Source organism: Drosophila albomicans, chromosome X (genome assembly GCF_009650485.2).
Source record: "Drosophila albomicans strain 15112-1751.03 chromosome X, ASM965048v2, whole genome shotgun sequence".
Taxonomy (NCBI): Eukaryota; Metazoa; Arthropoda; class Insecta; order Diptera; family Drosophilidae; genus Drosophila; species Drosophila albomicans.
In genome coordinates this window covers 24907276-24921433 of record NC_047627.2, presented here as the reverse complement: position 1 = coordinate 24921433, position 14158 = coordinate 24907276, and the positions used below count along the sequence as shown (strand labels likewise).

The following is a 14158-nucleotide window of genomic DNA, read 5'->3' as shown; positions in this document are numbered from 1 at the left end:
GTAGGAAAGTGGAGTCTGCTCGACTCGCAGATACCCGCTACACTTCCTTTGTTTCTTTACAATGCCAGAAATCTTTAGAGGAAGGCAATCTACTCGTACATACATTATCTACAGGAAGGCAATCTACATACATCTTATTTTCCATGTGCAGCGGGCATTATTGAAGGCAAGTCAATACAAATATATAAATATAGTTAGTGAATGTATTATTTTAAGTACATGGAAGTTCCGATAAGTTCTCTCTCTCTTAAGCTAATGGCACATTGAATACAATATACAATTACAATTGTTTTAAGTACACTTTGCGGTTTGTTTTATGTTTAGTATGTCAATTGAAATCAGGGTTTGTTATTAATCTTTATCATTACACAAAAAAAAATATATATATATAGAAACGCACATAAATCACAGTATCACAGTATTTGTTGCTGCGTATGACAAACAAACAACATTATTTATAGTACATTTATGCTAAAAATGAACAAAAATTGTATGCGGGGCAAGAATTGTTACAGTTCGCTTTTCTTCAACTGGAAATTGTACTTTGGTTACACTCCAAAAAAAAAGGTGTGTATATTATTTGTTTGCGCCATGAAATAAACTTGAATTCGTTTCATGACCAAACACAGAGAAACAGAATACCATATAGTATATAAAACACACAATATAAAGTACAAGACAACATCAAATGACACGCAATAAAATAGTTGAAACTAAAGTATAAAGTAGTTGGAAGCAAATGCACAAATTTGCACAAAGTCAACGCTACATAAAAATTGTTGATAAAAGCTAGATCCAAACTCAAATCAAATGCCATATACATATATACATAGCATATAGTATAGCAGCCGATTTTAGTAGCGCTCTCTTTCGGTTGACTAAAGCAGCCAAGTTTGCCAAGTTTTTAACTCAATTCAAATGCAGTTGAGGTTGATTAGCTTAGCTCAGCTCGCTATAAATACATATAAATCCTAAGACTCTTCTGTTGATCCCGATTCAGACATCAGACTGCAACTATAAAAGGAAAAAAAGAAGTTAAATTTGAGCCTATTTTAATGATATACATAACATACATACATATATGGGTAAATCTCTGGCGAAAAAATATACAACAAAACTTGAATATTATAGCTTTTGATAAACACTTTAATTAGAGCTAAAATGGAATTTTGGAATTGTTTTTCTGTTTTAAAACAATTGCAAAAATGAACGAATTCATATGAAAAACAAACAAGTGTGCTCGACTGTGAGATACCCGTTACCTATTGTGAATAAAAGCATAATTTTAAATTATACCAAATTAGTATACCACAAAAATACTAAAACTATACAGAGTGCTATCTTTGGTATATTGATATAGTGCTACATTAAAAATATAGCAAATAGATATACCGCAAATGTACTAAAAAATATACTAATAGCTATATTTGACATATTGATACAGTATTATATTTAAAATATAGCAAGAGCGGAATGTAAACCATAGAGTGCAAAATATACTGAATGCTATATTTAATATATTGATATAGCGCTACATTCAAAATATATCAGAGTACAACATATAATACAAGTAAATTGTCAGGCAAAGCAACTAATACTAAAAATATACCAATGCCTACATTTGGTATATAAATATAGAACAAAATTCAAAATATACCATAGAGTACAAAATACACCAAATTGTCAGACAAAGGAACTAATAACTTCTATAATTTGTATCCGATCACAAGCAAATTCTCTTGAAATATAAATACTATAGATATTATCGTCTTTACTCTAGCTTTAACATTACGCTTGTCATTCGATTTATAATCTTCGCTCTTAATATAGTGCTAAGCCAGAGCTATACGAATAAGCTTTACTTATTTTTAAAATGATTTCAGTTTTGTTGTTTTTTTCATTCTAAATAGTGTCAGAGATTTACCCATATATATCGAGTATAAAACCTACCTCAGAGCAGCGTCTCATTGCCGTAGCGTTGCAGCTGCGGATAATGTTGATAATTGGTGGACTGATGATGGCCATGATGACCATGCTTCTGTGTTGCATAGTAGACGCGATGTGGCTGCTGCTGTTGATGTTGTTGATGATTATGTTGTTGGCTGTGACTGTGACTGTTGTTGCGTCCCAGGGAATAGTTGGACATTTGATTGAGCGATATGGAGCCAGCGCCCGGTGGCGATTTGTATTTGTAGGGACTGGCAATCATCGGAGGCGCACTGACCAGCGATTGATGCGACGGACGCACCGAGTGATAAGACACAACTGTGCTGTTGCAGGCCAAGTGCGAGCCACGTGAACTGCTCTGGCCATCGAGCTGATGATGCTGCGAGTGTTGCTGCGAATGATGTGAATGATGATGGTGATTATGAAGTGACAGATGCTGCTGCTGCTGTTGGAGTTGCTGCTGTTGGCCACGCTCCACATTCGTTGCGGGCTTGAGGGGACGCGTTGAGAGCTGACGCTTGTACATGCTCGAAATGCTTGGCCCGAGCACCCAGGCGAAACAGCAAATGCCCAACATTAGCTCCATGAAGGCACGCGTCAAGTACGGCCAAAGAGGCGTATTCGCTTCCCTTGCACTCAGCCAGACATCGATGTTGGCAAACTCATAGATCACAGCGAGCAAGAGCATCGCACATGCGGCGCCATAGATGAACAGAAAGATCCCAATGCCGGAGCTGCTGTGTGCACTCAGCTGCAGTTGCTGTTGCAGCGTCAGGGCGTTGCTGTTGCGCACGATTTCCTTGTTGCGACAGTGCACCAAATAGCCAGAGATCAGATTCATCGACCCGAAGATCCAATAGCAGAACACTGGCGTCGCCACCAGCACTTGCAGTGCCTTGTCCGACTGATTGCCCACAAAGCAAGCGCCTATCAAAGAGACAGAGACAGAAAGAATGTTTATCAATACGTGGTTCGAGTCTTCGCTAAGCAATGGTTGAAGTGCACGCTATTTGAAGTGCTTTAACTCAAGAACATTTGTTGAAATTGTTATACATATATACAGAGAGAGAGAGAGAGATAGAAAGAGAGAGAGAGAGAGAGAGAGAGAGAGAGATAGAGCCAAAGAAATAGGGACAGAGAGAGTGTTTAGCAATTCGTAGTTCGTGTCTTCGCTAAGCAATGGTTGAAGTGCTCGCTATTCGGATTGCCCTTACTCAACGAAAAATTTATAATTTTTTAAGCAACTTGAAAGAGAGAGCGAGAGACAGAGAGAGGCAGAGAATGAGTGCTTATTAATTTGTTGAAGTGAAAGCTATTTAGTTTGCCTTAACCCAACAAAGAATTTATTTGAATTTATTGTATTTGTACTTGTTAAAATTATTACACATAAGAATAGATAAGAAAATGTTTGTTCGATCAGCCTTATAGCTCATTCAAATTCACGTTCATGTTTAATTCACAAATTTAAGGAAACTCACAAAGTATGACAACATATTGCCTTACACAGACCGTTTTTAAAGGAGTGAGTTTTTAAAATAATATATTTTCTTGTATGGAAAAATGTATTTTAAGAACACGAATATATTGATTACGATGTATATTATTAAGGAAAAGCCAAAGTGATCAGCCATAGAACTTATTAGGTTACTAGCTTGAGAATCGCCGAGAAGAGAGTAGAAAAGTGATAATTCCTTATTTGATTTCAATGGGAAAACGAACAGCTGAAAATTAAAAGTCACATTTCCGAATCGCTGAAGTGTGAATCCCAAAAACTGTTTTTTTTTTTTTTTTGGCTATTTTGTATTGCTTTTGTTGTAATTAATCGATTTGTGCTAATTACAGCCTCCTAGCATTTACCATTTGGGTTAACCAAAATACTAATTTCATATTTAAGTATACAGGAGTAATAGATAAAGCTAATGGGAATATTGACTTACCCAAGAGTTCGTCGGCGTCCACCAAACGCATCGCAATAACCGCTGCCGTTTGAAATGCGGGCAATCCCCAGGCCACAAAGCAAACGAAATTGTTGCGAGCTAAATCCTGTTGTGCCGTATTAGCACTGCCTCCTCCACCTCCACCTCCTTGTCCATGTCGCTTGGCGGGTAGCGCAATGTGTCCTTTGGTGTCCGGACTGTTGCGCCGAATGTCCCGATGCCAGCCCAGACAGAGGATGGCCCACCTAAAGCAAAAGAAGAACGGGGTAATTATTGTGTGTGCTGTGAATTGAATTGTGAATTATGAATTGCTACAAGCCAATGAACCGTATTCCAACTGCTGTCCCCCTGAAATGTTCGTTCAATGAACCTTGAACCGATTCTAAGAACTATGTCTGTATGTAAATGTTTTGTTTTTTCTTCTTGGTTATATTTGAATTCATCGTGGATTACTGACATAATTGTTAATACGGTTCGGAGAGCGTTATCTTGTTCCTAATTATCCCATTCTTAGCTGAGATATAAATATACACGAATTAAACGAGTTTCAAGATCGTATTTGGAGTGGTTTTAAAGTGAACTATTGAGATTGGTTATAAAAGTTAAGGGATAACTTGTTTAAAAACACTTTCTACTAACTTAATACTCATAAATAATATTCACTACTCTTCGTAGGAACTAACTGCATATATTGCTATGTTTCACAGTTTACGCTAAACCGGTTCGCAGCCTAATCTAACCTAATTCTTTTCTTTTTTATTGCAGTGTCATTTCTTAGTTTGCTGTGAAGGCGAATGTAATAACTTCAATAGTTTTAGGAGTAATCAGCTATGTTTAACGGATCGCCTTGAACCGGTTCACACATGAACCTAACCTAACTCCAACCTAGCTCTATTCAATTGTAGTGCTGTTGCCAGTTATTAAAAATAATAAATAATAAACAATAACTTATCCACCGCTGTTCTCTTTATAACAGCGGTTCACGCTGAACCGGTTCGCGGAGTGGAACGTGGAACACTCACCAGGCGCAAGCAGCCATGCCAAAGTAGTAGCGCAGCAGAAAGACACTGGCGCAGGCGGCATTCGAGAGACCGTCGACCGTAAGGAGCGATTCGTTGGGCGCCTGGGGATCCGTGCCACAGGCGGTGCCGCTGCGTCCAACGATGAAGCGCACCGTCCAGCCCAAGGTGACCATGTTGTGGCACCACAACAGCGGCGAGAGGAGTCTCGACCATTTGGCCCCCGCATTGACACCGCGCCCCGCACGCTGATCACCGCCGAGGAGGAGCAGGCAAAGCGTGGCCACACATGCCAAGCCCAAGGCGGCGTAGGCCCAGGTGGAGAGCCAGATCTCCGAGAGATGCTTCTCGCTGGGCGTAAAGAGAATGTCCGCCTCGCAGAGTGGAGCACAGCGTCCCGAACGTTGCAGCTTCACATAGAGATGGGATTTGCCCAAGGCAGAGCAGTCGGCAGTCAACTTGGGCGATAGATTATTATTGTTGCTGTTGCTGATGCCATATTGTTGGAGCTCGTGCTCCTGGATGGGCAAATGTCCCGTCTCTCCGGGTCCCTCCATGCACATGGTCTCGTGATTGTTCTCGCGGGGAAAACGCTCACAATCGAGCGCAGGTGGCCAGGGAAAGCCGAAGCCCTGCAGCACGGGATGACAACGAATCCGGACGGATTCGCAGAGACTACGACACGGGCCAATGGAATGAACCGGAGCCTTGGGTGTGCACATTGGCACGTACGCGGCGCACAAGAATAGCTTCAGCTGTGAGCTGCAATTGTACTCGATGAGCGGCACAAAGGTTTGCAGCGTGTACTCCACATCGGTTTGCAACTCGTGACCCACCAGATTGGGCATGGAGGTCTCATTATAACCAATGCCGCGACACATTTCAATCCGTATGATTTCGCATTGGCTGCCGCTGGCGCTGCTCGCCGCTTGAGGGCGCCACAGTGCAAGCAGCAGCAGTGCTGCCAATAAGCATTTCGAGTGTGGCCAAATTGCGCTCATCCTTTTTGACTTGTTGCTTCCTCTGCTTCTGCGTGCTGTTGTTGTTATTGTTGTGGTTGCTGCAGTTTAGTTGTTACTGCTTTGCATAGTGTGTGTGCACGCCCCCAACTCCCCTTACACACACACACACACACACGCGCGCACAGAGAGAACTGGTTTCACACGCACACACACGGATACGCTGATACGCTTGCGCTCACTCGCTCTTGTTGATGTGTTGCTGCGGTGCTATCTCATTCGCTCTTAGCACTGTCGCACCACCGCCACCGCCCCGCCCGCCTGTCTGCTCGGCACTTTGCTTGTCAACTCGTTAACTACCTTGGCGTCGTTCTTGTTATCGTCGCTGTCGCTGCTGCTGCCGCCGTGTTCTTGTTGTTCTTGTTGGTGTTGTTTTCGTGTTCCTCCTTCCTATTGCTGCAAACTAGTTTTGTGTTCTTGTTCTTCTTGGACAATTGGTATGCAGATTATCTTACTCCAATTTCCAATTTTATATGCTCGCTTAGCACTTTTTTATGCTTTATTTGTTGTTTTGTTTACTCCCGCACTGAATGCACTTGTTGTTTATGACATTCTTTTTCTCCTTCAATTTTTTCGTTTCGTTTTATTTTTATTATTTGGCTTATGTTTGTTTATTCAAACTGCATGTAAAAATATCTTTTGATTTTTCACTTAAGCTAATCACTTGTAATAGCTTTGGCCTGCCAGTTTAGCTTTTTACACGCGAAATATTGCCACAAAATATGTATTTATTTTCACTATGCCGTTGTTTGTTTATTTTCAAAGTTTTTTAAAAACAAAAAAAAAAACGAAAATAAAAATATTGCGTTGAAGTGTTCGCTAGAACATTAGTGTGGAGAAACAACAACGATGACACGTTTGATTTATCGATGATTATAAAGTGTATAAAACATCGATAAGTTATAGAAAATTGCGATGTTTACTACATTCGATTATGCCCCGTTTCCATGCCACGAACCGAAAAGTATGGGGAACGGTAAAATTCTTAATTGGCCGCTCTGAAATACCAGCTGTTCAAATGTAAACAAAAGTTGGCGCACAATTTAAAAAACTGTACGCGAATAACATAACAACAACGATTTGGATTTGTTTCCTCTCCTTGTGTGCGCGACTACTAAAATATAACGCTATACACGTTAGATAAACAAAATATAAGGGATGTAATGTGATCTACTTTTAAGTGAGCATTTTCGCATTCAATAAGATCTTGACATCGCAATGCACAGACATTCGAAATTTAGTTAGCAATTTTTTTGAAATAATTACAATCAATACAAATAACATAAACATACACATAATCAAACTCTAAACTCTGTTAGTTTTTACGGAAATCAATCATTTCATTGCCTTCCATTTCCTGATTTATTGGTGTATCATCCGAATCTAATAATTCCCCATCAAAACTATAATAAATGTTAATAATATTATATAGCAAAATTGAAAAGTGTTCTATTTCGAAGCCATATTGGAAATATTTAAATGTCTTTCAATAGCACCAGCACCATAACATAGTGAGACCATTTGATTACATGCAGTTTGTAATATACTGACATTTATCAAGGTATTTTGGTCTCCGCACTAAATTAATTTTATAAGAGTTGTCTATGGTCACACTACGACAAATAAAACTGCCCAAGGTAAAAGCTTTTTTTTAAAGAATGGCTATCGTTTGAAATTGAATCAGAAGTATAGATAAGTAATGCGAGAGCTGTTATTATTGGTTTTGTTTTATTGAATTTAATAGAATTATTAACTGGTATATATGTAGATAGCAACAAGTAACACGAATTGCACTTTTTATCAACGCTATACCAAAAACAATTTTCTAACGATTCACAACAATATATATGTTCAAAATTTTTTTTACAATTTTCTTTTAACAATATCGTTATTTTCTGTACACACCACTGCGCAAGAGCGAAGTGCATATGTATTGAAGATCGACGACGCACGCACACAACATACTCTCTCTCTCTCTCTTTCTCTGTCTAACTCATGTTACCACTTCAAAATACACATACTCTCTTGCTTGCTTAATGATTGGCCTGATTGCGGTAAATGGTTTTTGTCTCTTTCATTTGCATGAGAGATAGATGGGAGGAGGCCAACATCAACAACAAAAAAGCTCACCAAATGCATAACGCGGACAAGTGGAGATATTTTGTGTTGTTGTTGTTGTCGTTGGCCACAAGACATTTGGTAACCGCTTATGTATATTTATAATAATAATAATATATATGTATATATATATATAATATAATTGTATATGTAGTTATAGATAATTGTTGTTTTAAGATATTACAAATACTTTACATTATTTAATTAGTGCGAGTAACAATTACAATAAAATCGAAAAACAAGCACAATATGCTCAAAATATGAAATAGTTTTCGGTATTCCTTATGTTTTGTTTTGTTTAAATAGACAACATGTAAATATGTGTAATGGTTGTATATGTATATATACTGTATTGTACTAATATGCGGGAAGTAAGAAGGAAGGGGATGACAACAATAGGTGTGTGTGTGTGTGTTACCACAAACGGAAGAAATATCAGCGATAACAATAAAGATTTCTTCGGCTGCAACCGAAGCAGCGCCCGCATCACCCTCATCCATCCATCCATCTACAATATTATTGCGATTATGGCACATACACACAAACATATGTGTATGTACACGTATGTATATAAATGTTAATATAATGACTATTGTTGTTCTCCTGTTGTTACGCATTGTTCTTTGGTTGAGTAATAATAGTAATGATTGATGATGGTTGGATAGTTTTCTTGTAGTTTCTTTGAATTCGAATGAAATTCAAATATGGCGCGCACGCGCACTTCATTCATCGTAATCAGCGATGATGAGGCCGCGTTTGGTGAAATTAATCGATGAGACCGTTGATAGATTTGGTGCCGTATCGATGCCATCGAAGAGGTCACTAGTAGCTGAGCTATTCAGCGAATTGAGCGTTACGTTGAATGAACCGCCAGCGGTATTGAAACGCTCCTGCAGCTCCTGTTGTTGCTTCAGATGCTGCAGCTCATCGCGCAATGCCTGATTGCTCAAACGCAGACTCTCCGCCTCACGCAAACAGTCGCGTAAGCTAAACACACACAGAGAGAGAGAGAGAGAGAGAGAGAGAGAGACAGATTAACGATAACACAAGCTTTCGATAATTGCTTGCACACTTACTTATCGATTTCGTTTTGCATGCTTTTAATATAGTCACAGGCCTTGATCAGTATTTGCGATTTCGAATCGTTGGGCGGTGTGCGTCCATTTGCACTTCCATTTGCATTTGGATTACTTTTCATGCTGCTGCTGCTGCTCGTCGTAGTTGGCGACGTCGTCGCCGTTGCCGTCGTTGTCGTCGTCTCTAAGCTATCGGCCATGCTGTTCGTTGTCGGCTTATAACGATTGCCATCCGTTGGCAGCATCTCCTTCAGCTTAAAGATCCAGCAATTGATTTTATCGCGACGACGTCGTTCCACCTCGTTATGGGTGGCACGACGTTTGTCGTCGCGTTTCTTGTACGCATCCAGCTTAACATTGTAGTTGCCGACGCCTCCACTGCCGCCGACAGATGGCGCTACTGCAGCCGTATCCTTATTGGCCACAATTAAATTACCGTTGCTACTGTTGTTGTTGTTGCCACCGCCACCGCCACCGCCACTCATGAACAACACATTCGTGGAGTCCGGCTCCAGTTTGATGGACGCCAAATGCTCATTGTTGTGGCTGCTGTGGTTTATCTTGTTTGCTGTTGTTGTTGTTGCGGCTATTGTTGTTGCAGCAGCCGTCGCAGTCGTGTTGTCCTTAACTAAATAGATTTCACAACCAGTTGGCAGCTGCAGATTTGTGGGCAGCATGCAATGTGCCGCATGCAATGCATCCAAATCGGGCTCCTGCTTAATGCTCTCGATGGCATAAAACTCTTGAGATTCATTCGAGTTATCATCGTCGCCACAAATGGTCAAATAGATTTGAGCACCGTCTCCCATTCCCATTCCCATTCCCATGCCACCCACAACGCTGCTGGTCAGAAATAAACCATTTGTTGTGCTGCTCAGATTTCCATTAATGTTCCCATAAAGTGCGACGTCTGTTGTTGTTGTTGCTGTTGTTGTTAGTGGCGTTGGTGTTGTTGTTGCAGCTGTGGCCAGCTCCAGACGTGGCCGTTTCTTCACATTCATTGCAACTGGCTGTTTTTGTTCTTCTTGTTAATTTTGTTGTTGTTCGTCTTTGCTGTCATTTCACACAATGAGTTTTTTTTTTTTTTTTGTTGGTGTGTTTGCCTTAGTGTCGAAGTTCTTGTGATGTTTTTGTTCACGTAACTTTCTTTCGTTGCTGCTGCTGCTGTTGTAGTTGAGAGGCGTAGGCGCTACTGCTGCTGCTGGTATTAACTGCCGTTGTGTAGCTGGTAGCTCGATGGCAATTTCAATTGCATTTCTCTGGCCATTTAGAAAGGCTGAGAATGTATATTATCAACACATTTGCTTCTGCTGCTGCTGCTGTTCGACGACAACAACAACAATAATAACTGTAATTGCGACGATAAGTGCTGTTTGTGCTTTTCTGCGTCTGGCATCCTTATCTACAAACTGCAGTGTGACCGCAACTTCTGCTTGTCCATTCAAATATACCAGCCGGCACTAAAATGGATGGGGAAATGATTTTTTATTATTAAGCTTAATTAATTGTTTTTTTTTTAATTAATTGGAATACAAATTGGGAGAACAAACTTGTTATTGAAATTTTATAATTATTTAAAAACACATAACACTCACACTTCAATTTAAATAAAAAGGTAGGTCCGTTGTGAGCGATATACAGCCACACTGGTTGTCTCTTATCTACCAGACGTTCTGGAATTGGCAACCCCGCCCGTTAGATGGGTGACTCAAGAATTGTCGAGCTTGTCGTCAGCGAATATGTAAATATCCCCGTTCTGCGCAGCTATGTCACTTTGTATTGCTGATATACACACAACACAATATCGTACTCCGTTTCCGCTTTTACGTTTAAATAATTAGCACTTTGCTTAAATACTAAACACTTTAATAAAACTAGCAATGCGCTTTTAAACCTCTCTTTGACTTCATGCTCACTTATTGAAATTCAAACATTTATCGAAGTAGTGCCTATCGCTTATCGATTAACGATGACTTTGCCATTTTGCAACACTAAAGTAAAGCATAAACAAAAACACCGCTACACCTTTTATTTAATTTAGATATTTAAAAACATAACTTATTAATTGTTTTAATGGCCATCTCGTCGGCACGCGAATCACTTTCCCATGCGCTGACCAACCGCTTTCTGCCTAATCTCGAGTACTTGTTGCAAGGTTCCATTTTAGACTCGGCTGTCGAGCATTTGATGCACAGGTGAGTTTTTGCAATCAGACGAATATATGTGCGATATTTAGCTTTGCCTTTCGCAAAATGACAGACTAAAAGGATTGTGCGATAATGTGGACACCTCGCCGGAACCCTTCCATGATCTGGAGGTCTGCATGAGCCTGCGTCAATCGCAGTCCAATCAGCCGCTTTTGTTGCGCGTTCGTCGCGCCTTGGGACGCGATGCCCCATTCCAAATGCGCTATCTTGGACAACCCGAGGTGGATATACGACGGCCAACACTGGTGCGCAGCTGCATGGACTGCGCCTGCACCAATGGGATACTTGATTTTCTATCTGAAATGGGATTTCGCCTGGAGTTTGAGTATATAGCGAAGGGTGAGCAATCGAATTGTGGTTCAACGAACCAATTGTAAAAGCTCCCCTTGCAGGTTACATGTTTCGAAAGGGACGCATGAAAATAACGGTCTCCAAGCTGATTAAAATCGTTCCCGGCAAGCAACAGGACATGGCCAATGAGCCAATTTCACAGAGCTACATCGTTGAATTGTCTGTGGTGGCGCCCACGGGACAAGAGAATGTGGGCGAGGAGATGCGTGTGTTTGCCGAGCAGCTAAAGCCGCTGGTGCAGCTCGAGAAGATCGACTACAAGCGCTTGGGCAACTTGCCCTAATCCAATTAAATATACCTTATAAATATAGTGCATATGGTACACGACTTTCTATTATTAACACAAATTCAATTTCAGATCTTACAGGCAACAAAAAGTAGAACAAAAACGTTGGAATTGCAGTTATTTACATGGAATTTTCGAAACCACACGAGACTAATCCTTGAAAGCAGCATTAAGCGCTGCCAAATTACGTTCGCTAACATGCATCTGCAGCTCGCTGCGTCCCATCAGCGATATGACCATCTTTAGTGTGCTCCAAATGGACTCGGACATCTGTTGCTGACCCCCAGCAATGCCCTCGGCATTGGGCAGATCTCGAGAGGCATTTGTGTGCGCCTGCATGGTGAGGGCCGTCAACAGATGCTCGGCACCCTCCTTGTACGCCTTGAGGTTCATGCAACAGACGCCCACATTGTAGCGTACACGTATGAAGCCCGGCTGGAGCTGCAGTGCATGCTGATAGGCCTCGACAGCTTCGACGGACCGCGAACCGTTGGCCAGACTGGCGCCCAAACGATTCCAGAGCTTGGCATTCTGTGGATCCACCTGCACAGCGCTCCTGTAGCAATCGACAGCTTTGTCAAACTCCCCCGACAGATTGTAGAGCACACCCAGTGCCTCTTGCAGATCGGCGTCCACTTGCGACGGCTGCATGCGCACAGCCTGCAAATAAACCTCCTGCAGATCACGCAACTTATTGGCGCCAATCAGCGACGAGGCCAGCGAGCTACCCTCGGCCTGCAGCTGTGGATAGGCGGCCAACAGTTGCTTATACTGCGGATGCACCTCAATCCAGTTCGATAGCATTTTGACAGCGCTGCTCTGCAGTCCTTCGTTTGTATAGCAAACGGCGAGCGACATGAGCACCTGACGATTCTCGGGCTGCAAGTCGAGTGCACGCTTCAATGCCGCAATTGCCTGCGGATCCATTTCATTCTCTGCCTGCGAGGCGCCTAGCAATTGCCAGACTTCGAGGCGTTCTGGCTCCTTTTTGGCTGCCACCTCGAAGCATAGCACTGCGCTGGGTATGTCACCTTTGGCCAGGTATTCTTTGCCCTTCTCAAAGGCATTAGGCAGCTCGGACATGGGATTCTGTTCAGCGAACTCGTACTCTTTGTACGCGTCCAGATTCTCGTTATATTCGCTGAGCCACGGATGCTCATTCTCCTCGGCCAACTTTTGCCATTCGTCCTGCAGCCGCTGCCAGAACTTTTCATTGAAATTTGCTGCCGTTTGTTCGCTTTGCTCTTTCTCACGCGGATAGTCGTTGATCCAATCCTCCACTCTTTGTTTATCGGTATCGATGGTTTCCAGCTGCTCGTCGAAGAAGGTATCGTGTTGTGTTTGTGTCACTGGTGGCGCTGTTATGGCCAAGTATGGACTCTGCATCATCATCATGGGTGGCGGCCGAAAGTTTTGACTGCTGATCAAAGGTTCATCGAAGAATTCTTGAGCATGGTGTAGTTGCTGTTGCTGCGGCTGCATGTGCAGCATTTTGTTGCCACCGGACTGAAGCTTTTGCTGTTGCTGGAAGTCACGACTCCATTGGCCAGCCATCACCTCATCCACCTGTGCTCCACCTGCACCATGGATGTTGATGTCGCGCATCTCCTGCAGCAGCGAGTTCATTTGAAAGGATTGCGGTGGTGCAGCCACATGACCCAGATAGTCGCTGACCATTTGCTCATCGGGACGCAGCTGGCGCTCAAATGGCGCCGCTGCGAATCCTTCGTCCTTGCGGGCCACATCGCGAGTGAATTGGCCGCCAAGTTGCATCAACGGATTGACGGCGCCGCAGTCGCCTTCCACAAGTGGACGTAACGACATCGCTGGGCTACGTAACAGACTGCTTAACTGGGCTAGTTGCTTGTTATTAACCTTTGGTAGAGCGGCAGCTCGAATTGGAGTGGAGGAGGTCAAAAGACCAACTTTTGTTCAGATAAGAACGAACGAAATCGAAACAACAACACTAGAGGTGGACAAGCATCCAACGGAACTATCGATGCAGCGATGTTTTTACAAGCGTTTCACGACATTGATGATTTGTAAATTTATTTATTCAATTGCAGGAAATATTGTTCGAACATTATCACAGTTTTGTAAAAGTCGTAAACAGCCAACTTTACACTATTTTAGAGATTGCGATATATTTATAATGTTGTGAGCTGATATATCGGTGGTCTCAACATAGACAATCGATT

At 42.0% G+C, this 14158-nt stretch overlaps 4 protein-coding genes across 5 annotated transcripts; 1 reads left to right on the top strand and 3 right to left on the bottom strand.

Moving 5' to 3' along the window:
- Positions 1–101: 101 nt before the first annotated feature.
- On the bottom strand, positions 102–6740 carry LOC117565592 (frizzled-4). 2 transcript variants are annotated; one of them, XM_052008577.1, is made up of 5 exons: positions 6378–6740; positions 4907–6318; positions 3885–4129; positions 1951–2874; positions 102–1016 (listed from the first exon to the last, which is right to left on the bottom strand). In XM_052008577.1, the coding sequence occupies exons 2-4, from the start codon at positions 5902–5904 to the stop codon at positions 1952–1954; spliced, it is 2166 nt and encodes a 721-aa protein (XP_051864537.1). In that variant the 5' UTR covers positions 5905–6318; positions 6378–6740; the 3' UTR covers positions 102–1016; position 1951. The 2 variants fall into 2 exon arrangements, with proteins under 2 accessions (XP_051864537.1, XP_051864531.1); XM_052008571.1 differs by having other exon boundaries at positions 4907–6740.
- Positions 6741–8322: 1582 nt separating this feature from the next.
- LOC117564127 (probable serine/threonine-protein kinase ifkA) lies at positions 8323–10540 on the bottom strand. Its single transcript, XM_034242791.2, has 2 exons — positions 9117–10540; positions 8323–9027 (listed from the first exon to the last, which is right to left on the bottom strand). The coding sequence occupies exons 1-2, from the start codon at positions 10115–10117 to the stop codon at positions 8763–8765; spliced, it is 1266 nt and encodes a 421-aa protein (XP_034098682.1). The 5' UTR covers positions 10118–10540; the 3' UTR covers positions 8323–8762.
- Positions 10541–11095: 555 nt separating this feature from the next.
- LOC117564139 (mediator of RNA polymerase II transcription subunit 18) lies at positions 11096–11957 on the top strand. The gene is made up of 3 exons (XM_034242802.2): positions 11096–11311; positions 11376–11662; positions 11716–11957. The coding sequence occupies exons 1-3, from the start codon at positions 11190–11192 to the stop codon at positions 11955–11957; spliced, it is 651 nt and encodes a 216-aa protein (XP_034098693.1). The 5' UTR covers positions 11096–11189.
- Positions 11958–11980: 23 nt separating this feature from the next.
- Positions 11981–14056, bottom strand: LOC117564118 (peroxisomal targeting signal 1 receptor). Its single transcript, XM_034242779.2, has one exon. The coding sequence runs from the start codon at positions 13782–13784 to the stop codon at positions 12111–12113; it is 1674 nt and encodes a 557-aa protein (XP_034098670.1). The 5' UTR covers positions 13785–14056; the 3' UTR covers positions 11981–12110.
- Between the last annotated feature and the right edge of the window lie 102 nt (positions 14057–14158).